The 17,666-nt window shown below is 51.0% G+C and overlaps 9 protein-coding genes across 9 annotated transcripts; 7 read left to right on the top strand and 2 right to left on the bottom strand.

Moving 5' to 3' along the window:
* The first annotated feature begins 116 nt into the window (after positions 1-116).
* BDV17DRAFT_273399 (NIPSNAP family protein) lies at positions 117-2,456 on the top strand. Its single transcript, XM_073759011.1, has 2 exons — positions 117-1,390; positions 1,454-2,456. Exons 1-2 carry the CDS (start codon positions 709-711, stop codon positions 1,936-1,938), a joined length of 1,167 nt encoding a protein of 388 aa, XP_073611727.1. The 5' UTR covers positions 117-708; the 3' UTR covers positions 1,939-2,456.
* A 182-nt stretch (positions 2,457-2,638) lies between these two features.
* BDV17DRAFT_273405 (aminoalcoholphosphotransferase) lies at positions 2,639-4,815 on the top strand. The gene is made up of 7 exons (XM_073759012.1): positions 2,639-3,147; positions 3,208-3,217; positions 3,350-3,507; positions 3,561-3,607; positions 3,662-3,757; positions 3,807-4,471; positions 4,519-4,815. Exons 1-7 carry the CDS (start codon positions 3,008-3,010, stop codon positions 4,639-4,641), a joined length of 1,239 nt encoding a protein of 412 aa, XP_073611728.1. The 5' UTR covers positions 2,639-3,007; the 3' UTR covers positions 4,642-4,815.
* Positions 4,816-5,180: 365 nt separating this feature from the next.
* BDV17DRAFT_294986 (40S ribosomal protein eS27) lies at positions 5,181-5,642 on the top strand (the record flags this gene model as incomplete). The annotated part of the gene is made up of 3 exons (XM_073762963.1): positions 5,181-5,210; positions 5,334-5,396; positions 5,460-5,642. The coding sequence occupies 3 exons, from the start codon at positions 5,181-5,183 to the stop codon at positions 5,640-5,642; spliced, it is 276 nt and encodes a 91-aa protein (XP_073611729.1).
* A 1,037-nt stretch (positions 5,643-6,679) lies between these two features.
* BDV17DRAFT_201800 (alpha/beta hydrolase) lies at positions 6,680-7,801 on the top strand. The gene has a single exon (XM_073755268.1). It carries the CDS (start codon positions 6,851-6,853, stop codon positions 7,691-7,693), a length of 843 nt encoding a protein of 280 aa, XP_073611730.1. The 5' UTR covers positions 6,680-6,850; the 3' UTR covers positions 7,694-7,801.
* A 13-nt stretch (positions 7,802-7,814) lies between these two features.
* BDV17DRAFT_273414 (proteasome regulatory particle lid subunit RPN5) lies at positions 7,815-9,771 on the bottom strand. The gene is made up of 5 exons (XM_073759013.1): positions 9,506-9,771; positions 9,395-9,451; positions 9,106-9,342; positions 8,565-9,053; positions 7,815-8,508 (listed from the first exon to the last, which is right to left on the bottom strand). The coding sequence occupies exons 1-5, from the start codon at positions 9,587-9,589 to the stop codon at positions 7,909-7,911; spliced, it is 1,467 nt and encodes a 488-aa protein (XP_073611731.1). The 5' UTR covers positions 9,590-9,771; the 3' UTR covers positions 7,815-7,908.
* Positions 9,772-10,122: 351 nt separating this feature from the next.
* BDV17DRAFT_201674 (putative siroheme synthase) lies at positions 10,123-12,428 on the top strand. Its single transcript, XM_073755263.1, has 2 exons — positions 10,123-10,958; positions 11,010-12,428. The coding sequence occupies exons 1-2, from the start codon at positions 10,634-10,636 to the stop codon at positions 12,362-12,364; spliced, it is 1,680 nt and encodes a 559-aa protein (XP_073611732.1). The 5' UTR covers positions 10,123-10,633; the 3' UTR covers positions 12,365-12,428.
* A 192-nt stretch (positions 12,429-12,620) lies between these two features.
* On the top strand, positions 12,621-13,167 carry BDV17DRAFT_294990 (uncharacterized protein; the record flags this gene model as incomplete). Its single annotated transcript, XM_073762964.1, has 3 exons — positions 12,621-12,700; positions 12,780-12,861; positions 12,946-13,167. The coding sequence occupies 3 exons, from the start codon at positions 12,621-12,623 to the stop codon at positions 13,165-13,167; spliced, it is 384 nt and encodes a 127-aa protein (XP_073611733.1).
* Positions 13,168-13,617: 450 nt separating this feature from the next.
* Positions 13,618-14,765, top strand: BDV17DRAFT_201676 (2-deoxyribose-5-phosphate aldolase). Its single transcript, XM_073755264.1, has one exon. The coding sequence runs from the start codon at positions 13,668-13,670 to the stop codon at positions 14,469-14,471; it is 804 nt and encodes a 267-aa protein (XP_073611734.1). The 5' UTR covers positions 13,618-13,667; the 3' UTR covers positions 14,472-14,765.
* Positions 14,765-16,849, bottom strand: BDV17DRAFT_201699 (putative ribosomal assembly complex component Ipi3). The gene is made up of 2 exons (XM_073755265.1): positions 16,485-16,849; positions 14,765-16,432 (listed from the first exon to the last, which is right to left on the bottom strand). The coding sequence occupies exons 1-2, from the start codon at positions 16,830-16,832 to the stop codon at positions 15,059-15,061; spliced, it is 1,722 nt and encodes a 573-aa protein (XP_073611735.1). The 5' UTR covers positions 16,833-16,849; the 3' UTR covers positions 14,765-15,058.
* Positions 16,850-17,666: the final 817 nt, after the last annotated feature.

The following is a 17,666-nucleotide window of genomic DNA, read 5'->3' on the forward strand; positions in this document are numbered from 1 at the left end:
ATATGGGGAAGGAGATCACCAGAGCACAACTCCAAGGGGGATCTCAATCTCAATTTGAACCAGTAGGTCTTATTATTAAACAACTATTAGCGAGTGACATATAAGCCATCGAGATCCTCTCAGACCGAACACAACAAACCGCAGTATTATTGACTGGAGTGCGTGAAGCTAAGGCACCAAGACTTCTTCCCCCGCACATCGGCTCCAGGCAAGCAACGGGTGCAGTGCTATCCCCAGCTTCCTCCCCCCTCTCAAACTTCTCCTCTTTCCATCTCGTCTGCCGCCATTGGTGTGTTAATTATTTTATTCTTGCAACTTGTCTTCCCACCATCCGTGGTTGATTCTGGGGAAACCTTCACGACTAAACTCACTTTGCTGACCCTGGTCTTCGAGCGAGCTGCTTCATTACTGGTCCCGAGTGTTACTCCTGCTGTGTCGCACTTTCCTTTCAATCGTTTGGTCGCTTTGTGCGTCTCGTGTCATCTTTGTCCTATTCCCTGCACCTTGTTTCGATCATCCCCTCTTCAGACCCCTCTTGTGCTCCTTTGCCGCCTTGGGATAGCTGTTGTTCTCCTCCCTGCTTCCCGTTTGTACCCGTTTATCGGCACTTGATAAATCAACACCGCGCTTGTCGCATTTCCTTTTCCTTTAACATTTCCCGTACCGATTGTTTGTTGAAATTGTACTGCATCTGCGTCTACCTCAGTCATGCTTGCCCCTCGAGTCTTCCGGCCTGCGTCCTCGCTGGTCCGATCCTTCCATACATCTGCCCCTGTCTACCGTTCGCCCTCCATTCGGGACATCACCCCCGACTCGGCTGAAGAGTTCAATGCGCGCCAGAAGGAGTTTCGCGAGAACCTGGAAGTGGCTCGCAAGAAGAGAGAGCAGCAAGAGAGTCAGTCAGTCGGTGCTTCTGCTTCCACCTCTGCATCTGCCCCATCCCCTGTTGCCCGTGATCGCCTTCGTGAGTACGCTGCCGCTCCCGCTGCTCCCATCAAGAGCAACGCGAGCGACGACAAAAGCCCCATATTTGATGCCGCCGATGTTCTTGACAACCAGGCTCTGGGCTCACTTTCTACCCACCGTTCTTTAGGAGACGAACATTTGTTAGAAGCCAACCGATCTGCCAAACGCGGACCGCTCTCTTCGCTCATTTACGGAACGAAAGAAGGCCAACAACTCGATAAGGATATCGAACGTTCGTTTTCGCAAGTCCTCGCCCGTGGCAAATATGTCCATTCCATCGTATTTCACGAAGTAAAACCAGACCGAGTGGATGAGTATGTCGACCTTGTTGGCCAGTGGTACCCTAGGATGGCAGGCGCAGAAGAGAACCGTGTGAACCTGGTAGGAAGCTGGCGCACACAAGTTGGGGACAATGAGACTTTCGGTATCTTTCATTGAACCGACCTTTTCTATAGTCGTACGCATCGGTGCTAACGGATCTCTGTAGTCCATATTTGGGAATACCAACGATATGAAGGTTACCACGCTTCCTTGCACAACATTTCGCGCCATCCAGAGTTCCCGGCGTTCGACAAAAAGCTCAAGAGCTTGATCAAGAGCAAGAAGACGTCCCTAATGCAGGAGTTTTCTTTCTGGCCTACAACCCCGCCTCGTCGCCTCGGAGGCATTTTTGAGCTCCGATCTTACACCCTTCATCCTGGCAACCTCCTCGAGTGGGAAACCCACTGGCGCCGCGGGCTCAAGGCTCGTCGCGAAGTTATGGAAGGTGTCGGTGCTTGGTTCGTCCAAATCGGAGATCTCAATACTGTGCACCACCTGTGGCAATTTGCAAATCTCGAAGAGCGCAAGGTCCGTCGAGAGCAGTCATGGGGCATTAAAGGATGGGCCGAGACTGTTCACAAGACAGTTCCACTCATTCAATCCATGCAGAGTCGCATTTTAATCCCAATGCCTTGGAGCCCTGTCGGTTAAGCTTCGTGTCATAAATTGGCAACGATCTGTGAAAGTCCTATCAGGTCAGCTTTGTGACATGGCCATCACGATCCGGGCCCCCGATAGAAGAATACGAGCGCGATGGATGTGTGAAACCCATCCGGGCAATAGAGGTCTCTTTGTCTGCATGACCGCGAATATGAAGGTGAACGTGATGTTGCTCAAATCCTGACTTTTCTAGGACGAGGTCGACGCCTCGGTCCACTTCATTTGGCGGTCTCTTTAGTGTACGAAATATGGCATTAGCGCTTCGAAATTGCCCTCTGCATGTAATTAGTGCACCGATATAAAAGATTTTCTGCATCGACCTCATTTCTTGAGTCTCTAGTAGCAATATTTTCCGCCAGCCTTACCAAATGATATTGCATAAAAACCGGCCCGTATGTATTAGGCAGCCTCGAAAGTCAGTGCTTCGGCGTCATATGGCGGCCTCGGATAATTGGCAGCGGCCACTGGCAGGGCTCCCCCACCTTGACAGTCAGGAGCAACTAAGCCCAACTCGAAATGATCGGCATGTTGTTATGATCATGACCTCAAAAAGGCGGCAACCTTGGTAGGTCGCTCTTGCCGTTGGAGGCAGCACGTGGTCGGCCGATACCTACATATACGATAAATACAGGCATTCTAGCGGGATTATTGGTTCGGTGATACTGTCCATACCTGCTGTAATTTTTCCCGTGGAGGAGCCCGCTTGGGGAACGCTTTTCCGCCGGCAGAAAAAAAGTGTCGCATAAATAAGAGCATGCTGGATTCCTGGACAGGAACTGGGAGACGGCGTCGTCACGGGTGACTTTCCGGCCAACTTGCAGCACTCCCTCTTATCCTTCGTCCTTCATCCTTCTTTTGCCTTTGTTGTCGCATCCTTCTTTGACCTATCTATTACCTACGTATCCCTTCTCTTCGCAGCTCGTCGCGCAGCCCCAGAAGCGCTCCAGACAGATCAGTCCAATCTCAACTACTTGTTCAGTCATCAGAGAACCAGCGGGTACAGAAATTTATTGTTATCACAGTCGCCGGAGTAGGAGGAGACGTTTTTGCGACAGTCAAGATGGTGTACATCCGAGCACATCAATTACCGAACCTGAAGGACTATCGCTATGCGGGCGTTGACCACTCGCTCGTCAGTCGATATGTTCTCAAGCCGTTCTATAATAACTTTGTGATCAAGTTTTTCCCGATGAGCATGGCGTAAGTTATTCCGCTAATTGTGCATCTGGTGCTTGGCCGGGCTAACAGCCTCTTATCTAGACCTAATGCTGTAAGTCTACTAGTCCCTCAGCCCTATGCGTCAGTCCCCGGAACGACCGAAATGGAGTAGATGGCGGCCAATACGGCGCCAGATGAACATCGGTGTACAATAAAGGGCTCGATAGTAACTGAGCGCTGGTAGATCACGTTAACGGGTCTCGTCTTCGTCTTGATCAACTTCTTCACCGTTCTATACTACAACCCCACCCTCGACCAGGACTGCCCACGATGGGTTTACGCCAGTTGCGCCATTGGGTTATTCTTGTACCAAACGTTTGATGGTGTAGATGGCATACAAGCGTATGATTTCCTGGTCTCTCCCGCTTGAACGATTGGCACTGATACGCCTTCAGACGGAGAACTAAGCAGAGTGGTCCTCTCGGCGAGCTCTTCGATCACAGTGAGTTGATTTGCTGAACTTGATGCAAGGAGTATTATTGATACTTGTCTGTAGGCGTTGACGCATGCAACACGGCTCTTGGAGTTTTGATCTTCTCTGCAGTGATGAACCTCGGCCAGACTTGGGCAACGGTTTTGACGCTTTTTGGATGTATGAATCCCAAGCTCAGATGCCCTACTTAAACTAACTCTTGTCATAGCCACCATGACTTTCTACGTCCAGACCTGGGATATGTACTACACGCAGGTGCTGACGTTGGGTATCGTCTCTGGCCCTGTGGAAGGAGTCCTGACGCTTTGCGTCGTATTTGCATTCACTGCCGTCATGGGAGGTGGCAGCTTTTGGCACCAGTCCATGTTCGAAACTATCGGTGTCCCCAAACTCGGGTTTATTCCTGCGCAGGTCTATGATCTACCCTTCACGCAGTGGTATCTCATTTACGGCGGGATCATGCTTTTCTTTGCCACCGGTCAGAGCATTGCGCACGTCGTTGAGGTTCGCAAAGAACGTGGAAAGGATCCCATCCAGTCCCTGTATGGCCTCCTCCCTCTCGTTGCAACGTGGATCCTTGTGCCGGCGTATCTATACCTCAACCCCCTGATTCTCGAGAACCACCTGGTGCCCTTTGCATTGTATGCTGGCTTGGTTAATGCTTACGCTGTTGGTCGAATGATCTGCGCACACCTGGTGAAAGCGGAGTTTCCTTACTCGAACATCCTCCTTGGGCCTCTCGTCTTCGCTCTCCTCGATGCTGCCGGTGCATTTTTGGGTCTTTGGTCGAAAACTTTGATCGACACCATTGGACACACTGCGTTCGTTTTCCTATGCCTGGGTTCAAGTATCGGTGTCTATGGAAGCTTCGTGGTAAGTTTGAATCCACACTTATTCATTCAAACCGCTAATGTCTCTAGCACGACATCATTACAACGATCTGCGATTACATTGATATCTGGTGCTTGACCATCAAACACCCGTACATGCCCGAGCAGTCGGTCAACGGTAACACTGTTCAGGCTGCGAAAAAGACGCTGTAAAGGAATTTCGAGGTTTCCTACTCGCAGTCAACCAGTGAAGTCTTTACAAAAAGAACAGCTGTCTGAAACTCCGCTTGATGGCACTGGCAGTCGAACGCTCTGGAGCTGGGCTGGCGCCCGCTGCATCCTCACATCATTAGATTATGTCTTACGTCTGAGCGGATTGGATTAGCGATAGAGTAAAATATTAATACGTTGTGATGCCAGTACTTCAGGTTGAGGGGGTTTCTCTGGGCCGAATTATGCAAGTTGTGCACGATATGCAACAAATTACGTAAGTAGCGCGGTAGATGCTAGGAGCCGCTGGAACTGGGAAGGGCAGTGTTAGCGAGGGCTGAACCCTATTAGTGGCCCCAAACGGGCCGACTGGGGGCGCCGTCGAGAATTCGCTTCAGACTTCGCCATCTCCACGAGACCTCCTGTTGCTTTCACACCTCCAAGCCGGCCATCTCATCAGCGCTCTATCTCAACACTCTTCGCTGATCGACTTTTTTGTCTCGTCAAGATGGTAAGATATACCTGCGTATTCGGTCTTCAAGATGCCCTTCGACATCAGTTACGCCAACGACGTCGATCATTTTTGCTCTCGTGGGCAACCTCGCTGTCGTCGCCACCGCGATTCATCAACGGGGCATCGTGAAAAATCAGGAGATTTACAAGAGGACACATCGCTAACTCGTCTGCTCGTATAGGTTCTCGCGGTCGACCTTCTCAACCCCACGCCTCAGGCTGAGGCCCGCAAGCACAAGCTCAAGGTACGATGCCGTCGACTTCGAATGTACGAGGTTCTCGATCACTGATGCTGGGATTTCTTATAGCAACTTGTGCCCGGTCCCCGCTCCTTCTTCATGGACGTCAAGTGCCCCGGCTGCTTCAACATCACCACCGTCTTCTCGCACGCCCAGACCGTCGTCGTTTGCTCCGGCTGCTCTACCGTCCTCTGCCAGCCCACCGGTGGCAAGGCCCGTCTCACTGAGGGCTGCTCTTTCCGCAGAAAGTAAACGTCTCGACAACGGAGCTGGGCGATGACGATTGCAACGCGGCGTTTTTCGATGATGGATTAATACTATTTTTTTGAGAAAGCACTTCAGATAGAAGATGGAATCCTCGCCCCTTGCGAGAAACTCCCACAACACTCATGGGCAATGAGAAAAATGTTCCTATACCTCACTTCACCGTCCAATACCAAAAAGCGTTTCTTTCACATTGAGGGGAGTTCCGGATATCTGGCACTTGATCGGTCCACACTCTGTCAATTTATTGCTTTGTTTCCGTCAATAACCAGTTTCTTCTCTCCTTTTTGTGTTTTATGCTTTTCTCGTTTGTACGTCGTTGCTTCTACGAGTGTACTGGGTTCTCGGCACCATCGGATATTACAGCGGGCGCGTTCGTCTGAGCCTGGCAAATGGAAGCGAATTTTCGGATGCCAAAAGGCATAGGGGCGACCAATTCTCCATTGGCAAAGATGAATGAGCACTTCACTTCGCTGTCGTGTGCTCTCCGGGCGCGCTGGGTCCTCTCTTACGGTCTTGCTCAGTATCCGTGAAGGACTGGAATTTGATCTGTAAGGAGGGTTCAAGCTGTGACTCTTAGGTGCAGTAGCAGTAGCAAATGTACACCTATATGCACATGATCCTCAGAAGTATAGCTCGTAGTATGCACTGCCCTGCCCCGTCAAGCGTATTTAGCCTTGATCGTAGTTCTTTCTCGTCCGGGGCCGGGTTTAGACTCCACAGCACTTGTACGTATCAGAACATAGACCTACGTCCTCACTATGTTAGCACAGACTCGTTACTGACTCGAGCTACATAAAGTATGTAGGACAATCGATTGTCTCATTATCTTGGTCAGTCATACTCGCATCTGACCCAAAAGCATATTGTTGCTTTTCAAATTGATGACAGGGCTCCCATCTCCAATTGCACAGGTCTGGAGGCACACAAAAGCTACAATTTGATATTAAAGCACCTTTTGAGCTTGGCCATCAACATACTCTGAGTGGTTAGTACATCCTGCAAGCGGATCGCGATGTCGGCGGAGCTTATCTTATCAAGCGCGGCCCAAGTCAGGATGATCACGATAGAATTGTCTCATCTGATGATTCAACCCCAACAAGCCCCTCACTGAACCTCGTTCCTCTCCTCGTCTTATCTCCTCGTTCTTCAGGTCTTCTCTCTCAAATCCATTTTCGATAATACAACCGGCCAAAATGGCCGCCCGCCCACCCCTAAAACTCCTCATGCTCCACGGCTACACGCAATCCGGCCCCCTCTTCCACGCCAAATCCCGCGCGCTGATAAAACACATAACCAAGGCCTTCCCCCTACACGAAATCGCCGCAATCTACCCAACAGGACCCCTACGTCTCAACCCCTCCGATATCCCCGGTTACGTGCCAAGCGAGGAAAAAACAGACGAGACCGAGATCGAAGCATACGGGTGGTACCGACGGAGCAACACCGCGGAGCCGCCGCTCTACGTTGGGCTCGAGGACGGATTAGACTCCATTGCGAAGGTTCTTCGTGAGGAGGGGCCGTTTGATGGTGTGATTGGGTTTTCGCAAGGGGCTGCTATGGCTGCGATGGTGGTTTCGTTGTTGGAGGGGAATGGGAGGAGGGAGGCGTTTGTGAAGTTCGCGCCGGCTGAGTCGTCTAGTTCGGGAGTGGAGGGGTTTCCGTACCCTTCTTCGTTCGCGAAGTTGAATCATCCCGCGTTGAAATTCGCGCTGTGTTATAGTGGGTTTCGGTCGCCTGGGGATCGGTACAGGGCTTTCTATGAGAGCCCGCCAATTCAGACGCCTATTTTGCATGTTCTGGGCTCGTTGGATGCTGTTGTTGAAGAGAGTAGGAGTCGGGCGTTGATGGATGCTTGTGTTGGGGATCCGGAAGGGGAGGGGACGGTTGTTTGGCATCCCGGGGGTCACTTTCTGCCGAGTCAGAGGCCTTATTTGGATGCTGCGGTGAAATTCATTACAGAGTCTTTGGAGGGAGGTAAAGAAAAGAAGACGGATGCGCGGGAGGAGGATGTTAATGATATGGATGTGCCATTTTAGACGTTGCTTCCCCGGCGGCTTACTTAGATCTTGTTTGTGGTTCTGGCTTATACCTATAGATTGAGTAGATACCTTGCTTTGCACCGTTTTTACGGAGATCTTACTTAGTGGCGGAATATAATCATGCGGATGTTAATCGATTCTACTATTGCATAGTTTTACACCCGTTACATGTCACCGTCCCATCGCGTCCACGTTCATTCCTCCAGGTATCCTTAACGAGCCTTGGACTTCTCCCGAGTTGGGAGAATGCGAGCCATCATCTCTTCCTTTGTGATCAGATGGTCGATGCGCTCCAACAGACCAAGAAGGCTCTTCATATCACTGCTCCATTCGTTCAACACGTCGTCTGCATCGCGGGGCTTCGAGAAGTTGACCAGTCGCGCGGGTCTGTCAATCTTCGCGTAGATAGTCTTTGAAGTAACCAATTCACTGATGTACTTCTCCGTCTCTTCCTCCGTCAGATCCAGAAGCTGGGTCAACCGGCCCATCTGGATTCGGGTGTAATACTTGGCCACCACCCGCACATTGTGTTCAATGACGCGCTTGCGAAGGTCTTGCCACCTCCGGTATGGCTGGTCCTCGGCGGACTGACTTGGCTTGGGGCTAAAGACGTCGGTGTTGCACAGATGAGGACCAAATTGCTCCGCAACAATCGGCCAACGCATAAGTTCAGGAACGGTAAAGAACTTCACCAGGCGGGCTTCAACAGGAACCGCAGATAGTCTCGAGTCCTGTTGGATGCGGTGCAATAGATCGGACTGTTCATTGTCGTATGGCGATAAGACAATGTAGAATACAATGCGTGCAAGAACCTGGCTATAATTTAGCGTTGCGCTTTGACTCCATAAGCAACGGACAGTAAGCTTACCGCTTTAAGCTGCTCTTGGTTCTCTTGCACCGAATCCGTATCAAGCACCTCCCTGTAGTGTTTGCAGACCTCCAGATACTTGTAGTCGTGGTTGGCAAGAATAATCTGCTGTTCATAATAGCGAAGCTTCAGGTCTGTAACATCGTCATCCACCTCCATGGGAGGCTCATCGGGCCCGCGGGTCTTCTCTCTTTCTTCAGCTTCCTTTTTGAGCTTCTCAATCTCCTCGGGGCTCTTCTTCGGCTTGCGGGAGAAGTATCGCTTATTGATCTTTCGGCTGAGAACGGTCGCTTGCGTCCAGTCGCCACGTTCAATGCAGAGTGCAACTTGTTCGAGGATAAATTCAGTCTTCTCCCTTCTCGTCATCGACCCGAAAGTCTCGACTTGTAGTTCGCAGAGGATATCTGCGGCGGCATTTAAATCACCTTGGGACTTTTTGATCTGTGACAGAATGCGAGTGATACGGGCCCTCTCGACTTCGACAAAGATCTGAGATAGACGTTAGCTCGGCGCGCGGGATAGAAGGTGCTAGAACGCTGACCTTGCCCTCCGTGACGGTTCGCAAGGTTTGGATGACCGATAGCTTGGTATCCAAGTTGGGCGTCTCGTCCAAGAACTTCATGACCGTCTGCACCATTCTTGTGATAGCTTGTTTGAGCTGGCCATGTTTCTTCGAAAGGAGGAGGATTTGGTCGTTGAGGAGATTCCAGTCGCCCTTGTTCTTGCTGATTGTAACGATAGTGATAAGTAATCGAGACGTGGTAGGCAGATCGTTTGACTATGGATTCAAGGATTAGAACTATATACTTGCGTATGAACGACGGTCATACCTGTCTTGCTTGCTTTTCCAACACCAGCAGCTTGTCAATCGCACCTTGTGCGTCGGTCTATAAGAGTCAGCAAAAAATTCAGCTTGTCTCAAGATACTTAGCAGCTTGTACCTTTGCGAGCTGCTCCGCCTCCGGAATCAGCTTGTCAGCATCCTTGGAGAAGTCCTTCTCCGCCTTCAAAAGTCCGTCGGACATGGTGGTAAGCGCTGCTATGTGACGGTTCGAACGGCAAGTGTTGAAGAGAGAAAGAACTGGTATTTTAGGAACAGAGAGAAGACGTGTGAGCTCCTCCAAGAGGTTGTGGGTGCGATGAGGCGTTCGGATGGAGAGATGATGAGGGTATGAATGCGCCTGGAGCTTGCGGCGTCAGTCGAGCTGGCTGGCCGGCCGAGCTCTACGTCACGTGCTCACATCGTTTATCTAGGACCCGGAGCAAACAACAACATTAAATACCTGCACCAGTCACTCCAGGCGACTGTACTCTGGAGTAAGTCTTAGCAGCTTCTTAATTAGACAACCAGTTCTTCTTAAAATGATCCTATCGATACGCACTTACGACAATTACTTCGCCGCGTACAAGACTTATTCAGATGTCTCGTCCAAGGCTAAAATGAGCATCTAGCCCGACTGTCCTGCGCGACTTAAAGACGCTTCACCATACAGATGAACACCGCATTTCGAGCGCAGTTTAATACACCCACGGCATTTGAGCATGCTGCCCATAGCTTCGTCACGCTTCTGCTCCACAGGGACCGGAATCTGGGCCATCATACAAGCCTTATGCTTCAGGCATAAAAAATTATCTAAGCACCGTCAATCACGCAATCGGCCTAACTGCATTGAGCGGCAGAATGTATAAAACCTACAGATGAGGGCAAGTCCACAATAAATGGAGGCATCTTCGATTGTATCTGGGGTGCTGAAATTCTGAGTGTTTGGATCTTCTAATAGCCGACGATAGGCTTATCGACCCCTCATCATCAGACATAACAATTGAAAACGACTTCAAAGATCTGTCGTTATCTCGATTTGCCTCCCAACCAATTGGCTTTGACTTATTTCCGCGGAGCACTGTGTCGATTTGAACATATAACTGCTCCGTATTGGACGGCTCAGCGGGCAAAAAGCGATTATTGACGGTCTTTGATACTTCGTTACACCTGCTATCCTTTCACGTTCATCCTGTTGGAACCGTTGATTGAAATCGCCCAGACTGGTCGTTCGCGGTAGCTCTACACTATGAAGGATGCATCATCAGGAAGCGCAGCTCAGATTCCGCTACTGGCTTCTATAAATGCGGATTCCCAGGTGCACCTGATTATTGGATCAAACCCTCTTGCTGCTGCCCGTTGCACCAGAAGCCTGCAAGCGGGCGCAAAGCCGGTAGTCATTGCACCGGACTTCGAGAGCCTGCAACATACCTTAGCCGCACACATAGAGAATGGCTCAGCACAATGGGTTCACAGAGACTTTCAGGATGAGGACCTAACGACCTTAGGGAGAGAAGAGGTTGATCACGTTGTGGATATGGTGTTTGTTACTCTTGGCGCTTCTAACCCTCTGAGTATGTATTGAGCATGGCCCGCAATGATCCGATATCTAACTCATTCCGCAGGCCCTCATATCGCTAAGCTATGCCGCCGCCTCAGAGTCCCGGTTAATGTCTCAGATGCTCCAGATCTCTGCACGTTCAGCTTGCTTTCCACCTACTCAGATGGGCCTCTTCGTGTCGGAATCACGACTTCTGGCCGGGGTTGTAAACTAGCCTCGCGGTTGAAGAGAGAGATATCGTCGATGCTGCCACCTAATCTTGGAAATGCCATAGATAGACTGGGAACAATACGAAAGCGCCTCTGGGAAGAAGATTTTGCTGCAGGGCTGTGTGATGGGGGTTTCGACGTTGACGAGGACGACTCGACTGGTCAGAAACACACCTTCAACAGCCTGGTGACCGAAGACGACGTGAACACAGCCAAAACTCGGCGCATGCGTTGGCTTTCCCAGATCTGTGAATACTGGCCACTTCGCAAACTTGCCGCAATCACCGATTCAGACATCGACAGTATTCTCCAAGAATACAGCTCGGGCAACGTGAAGACGACTGATGTGAACGGCACCCAATTGCCAACGAGCAAAGGCAAGATTATTCTCGCGGGATCAGGCCCAGGGCACCCAGACTTGCTCACTAGAGCAACCTTGAAAGCAATCCAAGATGCCGACATAATCCTCGCTGATAAGCTCGTGCCTGCACCAGTCCTGGAACTGATCCCACGGAGAACAGAGGTTCACATCGCGCGCAAATTCCCAGGAAATGCCGACCAGGCTCAAGAGGAGTTTCTTCGCATGGGTTTGGATGCAGTTCAGAAAGGTCGCCGGGTGCTCCGTCTGAAGCAAGGTGATCCATACCTGTACGGGCGAGGAGGAGAAGAACTCGAATTCTTCCGCGCTGAAGGCTATACTCCCGTTGTATTACCGGGCATCACCAGCGCCCTAAGCGCGCCGTCATTTGCTGAAATCCCCGCAACCCACAGGGGAGTTTCAGACCAGGTACTTGTGTGTACAGGCACTGGAAGGAAAGGCGCAGCACCCGAGCCTCCAACTTATGTGCCGACACAGACAGTAGTATTCTTGATGGCACTTCATCGACTCTCTGCACTTATAGAATCTCTCACAACGCCATCCACGGAAGAAGGCGCAAGGCCACGTACACTCTGGCCGAAAGAGACACCCTGCTCTATCATTGAGCGCGCTTCTTGCAGTGACCAGCGGGTGATTCGTTCCACACTCGAACATGTCTGTCAGGCATTTGAAACCGAGGGATCTCGGCCACCGGGGCTGCTCGTGGTTGGAGCTAGCTGCCACGTTCTTCACAAACCAAACGATGAGAAATGGATTGTTGAAGAAGGGTTCCGGGATTTGGATGAATTGCGAAACACGATTAAGGTGCCAGTGAACAACGAAACGTCTTAGATTCATGAGGACATGCAAGGTGGCGGGACAGCGTTTGAATGATATGATACCCATATAGACCTATATAGAGTATATCCATTGTCATTTCTTGAAGCATTCATAGTGAACTCTGTATGCGTCCCAAGAAGGAATAGAAACAAAGTCACGGGCCCCGCTACCTAGCGCCAAGCCCGGTGCCTTTCATCTCACTCAACTTCCAACTTTCAACTTCCAGTCCTTCATTTCGTCATCGCTCCATCCAGACTGAACATGCAACATGGCCTCAAGAGAATCCTCGAGCTCGAAGTCATCTTCGAAGCCCAGTGTCTACCTGCACAATGGGCAAATCCTCCAAGCGTAAGTCAAAGAGCCGCACCCAGATTCCCCAGGATCTATCCCACCAGCGTCGATCACTAATCTTGTCTTTTACCCACAGTCCTCCCGTGTCCGTTCAGATAAGACGTTTCATGGAGAGTATTTACCTCTTTCTCGGACTCTACTTCACCAGTTTCTTCGCCGTACGTTCCGCCCAAGAATACCACATTGCTTCCTGCACCACTGTTCGACTCTCCTGGCTCGTATGCTGACAATTCGACTTCTAGCTTGACCCGTACGCTGCTGCCCAAGGCTCGCGTTTCAACATTACTAGAGCTGAGAATAAGGACAACACCAGGTCTCGCTGGAATGGCTTTGGGGGCCCACGAGGCGGAGGTGGTGGTGGTGGCGGTCCCGGCGGTGGCGGCGGTGGATTTGGCTCATTCGGTTCAGGGAAGTTTGGACGGGTAGATGATGTTCAAGGCTCGTGCAAGAGTGGATGTTGCTGAGGGGTGGGACTGATTTCTCGATGAAACCGCATGGTTATCATCCCGTGCAAGTCATGGACAGCGGCTTGCTTCGGTGATCGTCGTTGGTTGTGGTCAACCGAAGAAATTTGATGCAGAACTCTATACCCTATCACCATTCTTTTGTACAGTGATATGCATTCACTGAAGAAAGGATTGTTTGCTTTTTGGCGTTCGGCCATTGTCGACTTGAGAGATAAGCTTATCCCCAGAAGATCGGATGGGCTATGCCTTGTAAATTTATCACCAGGCGTCGTAATGTCAGAAAAGCCTTTGAGCTGCTACAGATCTTGCCAAATAGTCAGAGCATCATGGAGTCTTTCAGGGTCTTAGATCTCAAAATATCACGTGGGATACTCCACGTTCTCCACACAACTTAATGAGGGGCCGTCAAATGGCCTGACAGTGGGCACCCAATTTTTCTTCTATTATTTACTTTTCCCTCTATAGTCTCAAGACCCTGAAAACCACCAGGCCACACAATGTCTGCCCCTCAAACCAACGCCGACTGGGAGGCGCTGATCTCCAAAATCAAGGCCTCCCTTCCCTCAACCATCTCAGAAGAACAATCGTCTACACCCTCCAAAATAAACCGCACAATCGACCACACCCAACTAGCCCTCGCAGCAACAGAAGACCAAATCACCGAACTATGCAGCCAGGCCTCGAAATACCAATTCGCAACCGTCTGCGTCCGCCTCAAGCACGTTGCCCAAGCCGTGCAGCAACTCCGCTCGTCTCCAGACGTCGGCGTCGCCTGTGTCGTCGGGTTCCACGAGGGCATGTACGAGACCTCCGAGAAGGAAGATGAAGCCCGCAAGGCCGTCGAAGCAGGCGCTATAGAGCTCGATATGGTACTGAAGTACCCATTGCTTAAGGAGAAGCAGTACGTTCAAGTCTACGAGGACATTCTGGGCGTGCGCAATGCGGCTCCGTCGCCCACTGGCCTGAAAGTTATCCTCGAGACGTCGCAGCTCTCTCGTGACGAAATCATTGCCGGCTCTGTGCTTTCGTGCGTGGCTGGTGTGGACTTCATCAAGACGAGTACGGGGTTCAATGGGGCTGGTGCGACGGTTGAGAATGTGGCGCTCATGCACGAGGTTGCGAAGGCTGTGGGGAAGGAGACAAAGGTTAAGGCGAGTGGTGGTGTAAGGTCCGCGGCGGATTGTGTCAAGATGCTGAGGGCTGGGGCGGAGCGTATTGGGGCGAGCTCCGGGGTCAAGATTGTGCAGGAGGTGGAGGGTGGTCAGGTTCAAGAGCAGGGCGGGTCGACTGGCGGGTATTAGGCTGATATCATTCTCAGGGACAGCCGTGGGTTTTCTATTATTGTATATACTTGGTGGCTTATAGTAAATACGCCGGCCCTGCGTCAGGGATATAGCTGAGGTTCTGTCTCCACAATGGTGGTACAGGCATTCTCAACCAATTGGATGGTGATTGAGCAGCTATCTTCCATGACAACCCCGGAACATGCTTGGAATTGCAGGCCAGTAGCAAAAGGTTTCCTTTACCTTGGTGTCAAGGGTCCCTGAGACAGCTTCAAAATGCCTAGTCTTCAGGGTCTTTAGAGTCTACTCGTACTAGCAGGTAGTGTTGTTGACGGGATTCCGGACCCTGTACGCTGAGGGAAGTGCCATCTGTGACTGTTCTATATACAAATGGTCACATTGCTATTCACATGCTAGTTCATTGCTCCGTCGAGCTCAATTAACCAAACCAAACTTTTAAGCCCATTACGCCATGGAGTGCTACCCGCTCCCATATCATGCCCACGAGATCTTTGAAACATTCCAAACGCTCCTGGATATACAACAAAATAAATACTTTGACAAGATGGATGAGGAACAGAGGCCCAGCCAGAGCATTGTCAATATCAGTGCTCATCACTGCTTTGGTCATCGGTGCCACTCGTCTCGGAGTCTTCTTCAACTTCCATTCGACGGAGCACCGAGTCACCGCTCTTCCCCTTCTTCTCCGCTGCGAACCAGGCTTCCCGTCTTCGGGTGGCCCGCTCCTCCTTGCGTGCTTGTCGCTGGATCTTCCCCCGTTGTGATTGCTCTTGCTTCTCGTTGAGCTCGCTGATATGATTGTGAAGGTTGACAAGTTCTGAACGGAGTTTCGTTATCTCATCGGCGGTAGTTTGTCGAGCCGCATCGCTGACTGAGGCCTTTTGCTTTAGAGTAGCAATTTCGCGTTCCAGTGAGTCGATTTGCGAATCCTTGGCAGGGTTATCGATATCAATTGCAACGTCCATCGAAGCAACGGAGGTCGCGTCCTGTCCTGGCTGACCCATAACAGCGAGCTCAGCAAGACCTTGCTCTAGCATGGATGTAGGGAAAGACGAATGAGAAAAGGCCTCCAAGAACCAGTCTGGCGTTGTTGTTGTTTCACTTGCCGAGGATGAGCGTAGTAGATGGGTGTTGAACTCATAGTCAGCCGGGACAGTACCTACGGCCTGCGTGTTTTCTGAAAGGGTATGGTCGTATCTCGGCTTGACGATAGTATGCGCCACTCTTTTGAGATTAGCGGCTTGCTGATACAGGCCTTCGAGAGGTAGTATTATCACGTTTGTGACAGGGTGTGTAAAATCTGCTACTGTCGAGGCATATTTTCGTCGTCCGACATTCCATGAGTAGACTTTCCCATTCTCATGACCAGATAGTAGAGTCATTCCATCGTAAGAGAGCGTTAGTGTATGCGCTGCACCGCTGTCAGCGGAAGGTGGGAGCCAGCGGTCCTCGGATGAGACCTGCGCCGGAGTAGCCTGTAATGACGTGTCGTAAAGAGGGTGTTGAATGGATTGGTGGTTATAGAAATCTACCGACTGGACGCTTCCATCCTCATATCCCACATAGAATGCTCTATCCACTGGGTCGAGGGAGACGGAAGCCGCATTAGATGGGAGGAGGAAGTTCCGCAGGACATGGCCGGTCCGATAATCCCAGGCGATGGCGGTGTTATCTTGCGCTGCAGAGACGGCGATATTGTATCTACCAGTGCTGTGTCCGACCGCAATTGCAGTAACAGCCGCGCGGTGATTGGAGAATGTGCGAATGGGAGAGTTCGGGGGCTGTCGGTCACGCCCTGACGGAGGTTTCGTGAATGATAGGAGATCAACTAACGACCAGACGTGGATGCTGGCATCTGATGAACCGGAAAGGACAAAGTTCGAGCTGGGATCGACCACGAGAGCGGTAACAGGGCGTAAATGCGCTGCTGTCGTAGCAACTTGGCGTCCTGTACAAACCTTTTCCAAGAAGCATTAGACCTGTTATTGCAATTTGCAGTGATTTACTCACCTCCCATAGAATCAACCGGCCACCTTCTGTGCCCAAAACCACGATATCACCATTCTTCGATCCTGCAACCGCTATGCTGCGAATGCGCTCAGGAAATGGAACCGTCGCTTCCTGGTTGCCCTTTTCTCTGCTATAAACGTGCACAATTGCCTTTTCTGACTGCGCGGCGAACACATGCGACACACTGACTGCTAGACAATTCGGGGCAGTCGAGCTCTTTTTCAAGGTGGATCGTAGGGTCGACGATGGCTGCAGCTCATGGAAGCAAATTCCGACGTCCCTCAGCGAGGCTGACGCTGAGGGTTTCGCGGACGCCAAGGTCGACGCGACGAAGCATTCTGAAAGCATGAGGAGCGGTATCGGACTTGTAAGTCAATCGTTTCGCAGAAGTCGAAGCTCGTTGATGCCATATCTTTTTTTTTGCTCTGCGATAAGAAAAGTTTGCACTGTTTGCATAGGAGCTGGCATATATCAAGTCATGTGATACATCTGTCTACCCTTCGGAGACACCCTGGACGATTCACCTTTCCTCGATCAACATCAACCCTGTGGAAGGATAACACCCTGGATCCCTGGACTCCATCACTCCAGAGTCAGTCTGCCTTGAACCGGCTGCTGATGCTTATACTGCACGGAACACTACCCAGACTGCTCGGCACAGCCAACAATGGACAGCCCTACTCAGGAACTCGGCTTGCAGGGAGCAATTGGGCGCCTCTTGAAGGAATCCAAGCTTGCTAACAACGTAGGGCTCACTCTGTACTTTTGGCAGCCACAGTATGGCTGAAATTCTTGCACATGCGATTGAGATTAACAGCCGTCTCCAAGCATGGGCACTATGCAACTGCACCCACAGCAACCGAAGCAAGGGCCTCCCTTTAGGGGCTGCATCTTTTGATTGCCCGGCGCAACAGCTCACTAAAATCAAGTCCATCGTGACGTTTTTTCTCAATAGCTCCTCTAGGGGTCTCCCTTTTGATTCGCCCACTTTCTGCATGTCTCAATCCTACTGCGATGACGAGATGCAAAGTTCCTGAGGAGCCCATCACCCACGTTTCTCTGCGGCTGTTGGCCCAATGATCCAGACCCACTGGGCATTTACTGGACATCATCACTCTCTGGAATGCAAGGACGGTGGGAGTCGCCCTTCACGCTTCGCTCTTGTCCCAAAATTCCTATGGA

The sequence above is a fragment of the Aspergillus undulatus genome (assembly GCF_047715775.1).
Source record: "Aspergillus undulatus strain CBS 261.88 unplaced genomic scaffold BDV17scaffold_61, whole genome shotgun sequence".
In the NCBI taxonomy this organism is placed as follows: Eukaryota; Fungi; Ascomycota; class Eurotiomycetes; order Eurotiales; family Aspergillaceae; genus Aspergillus; species Aspergillus undulatus.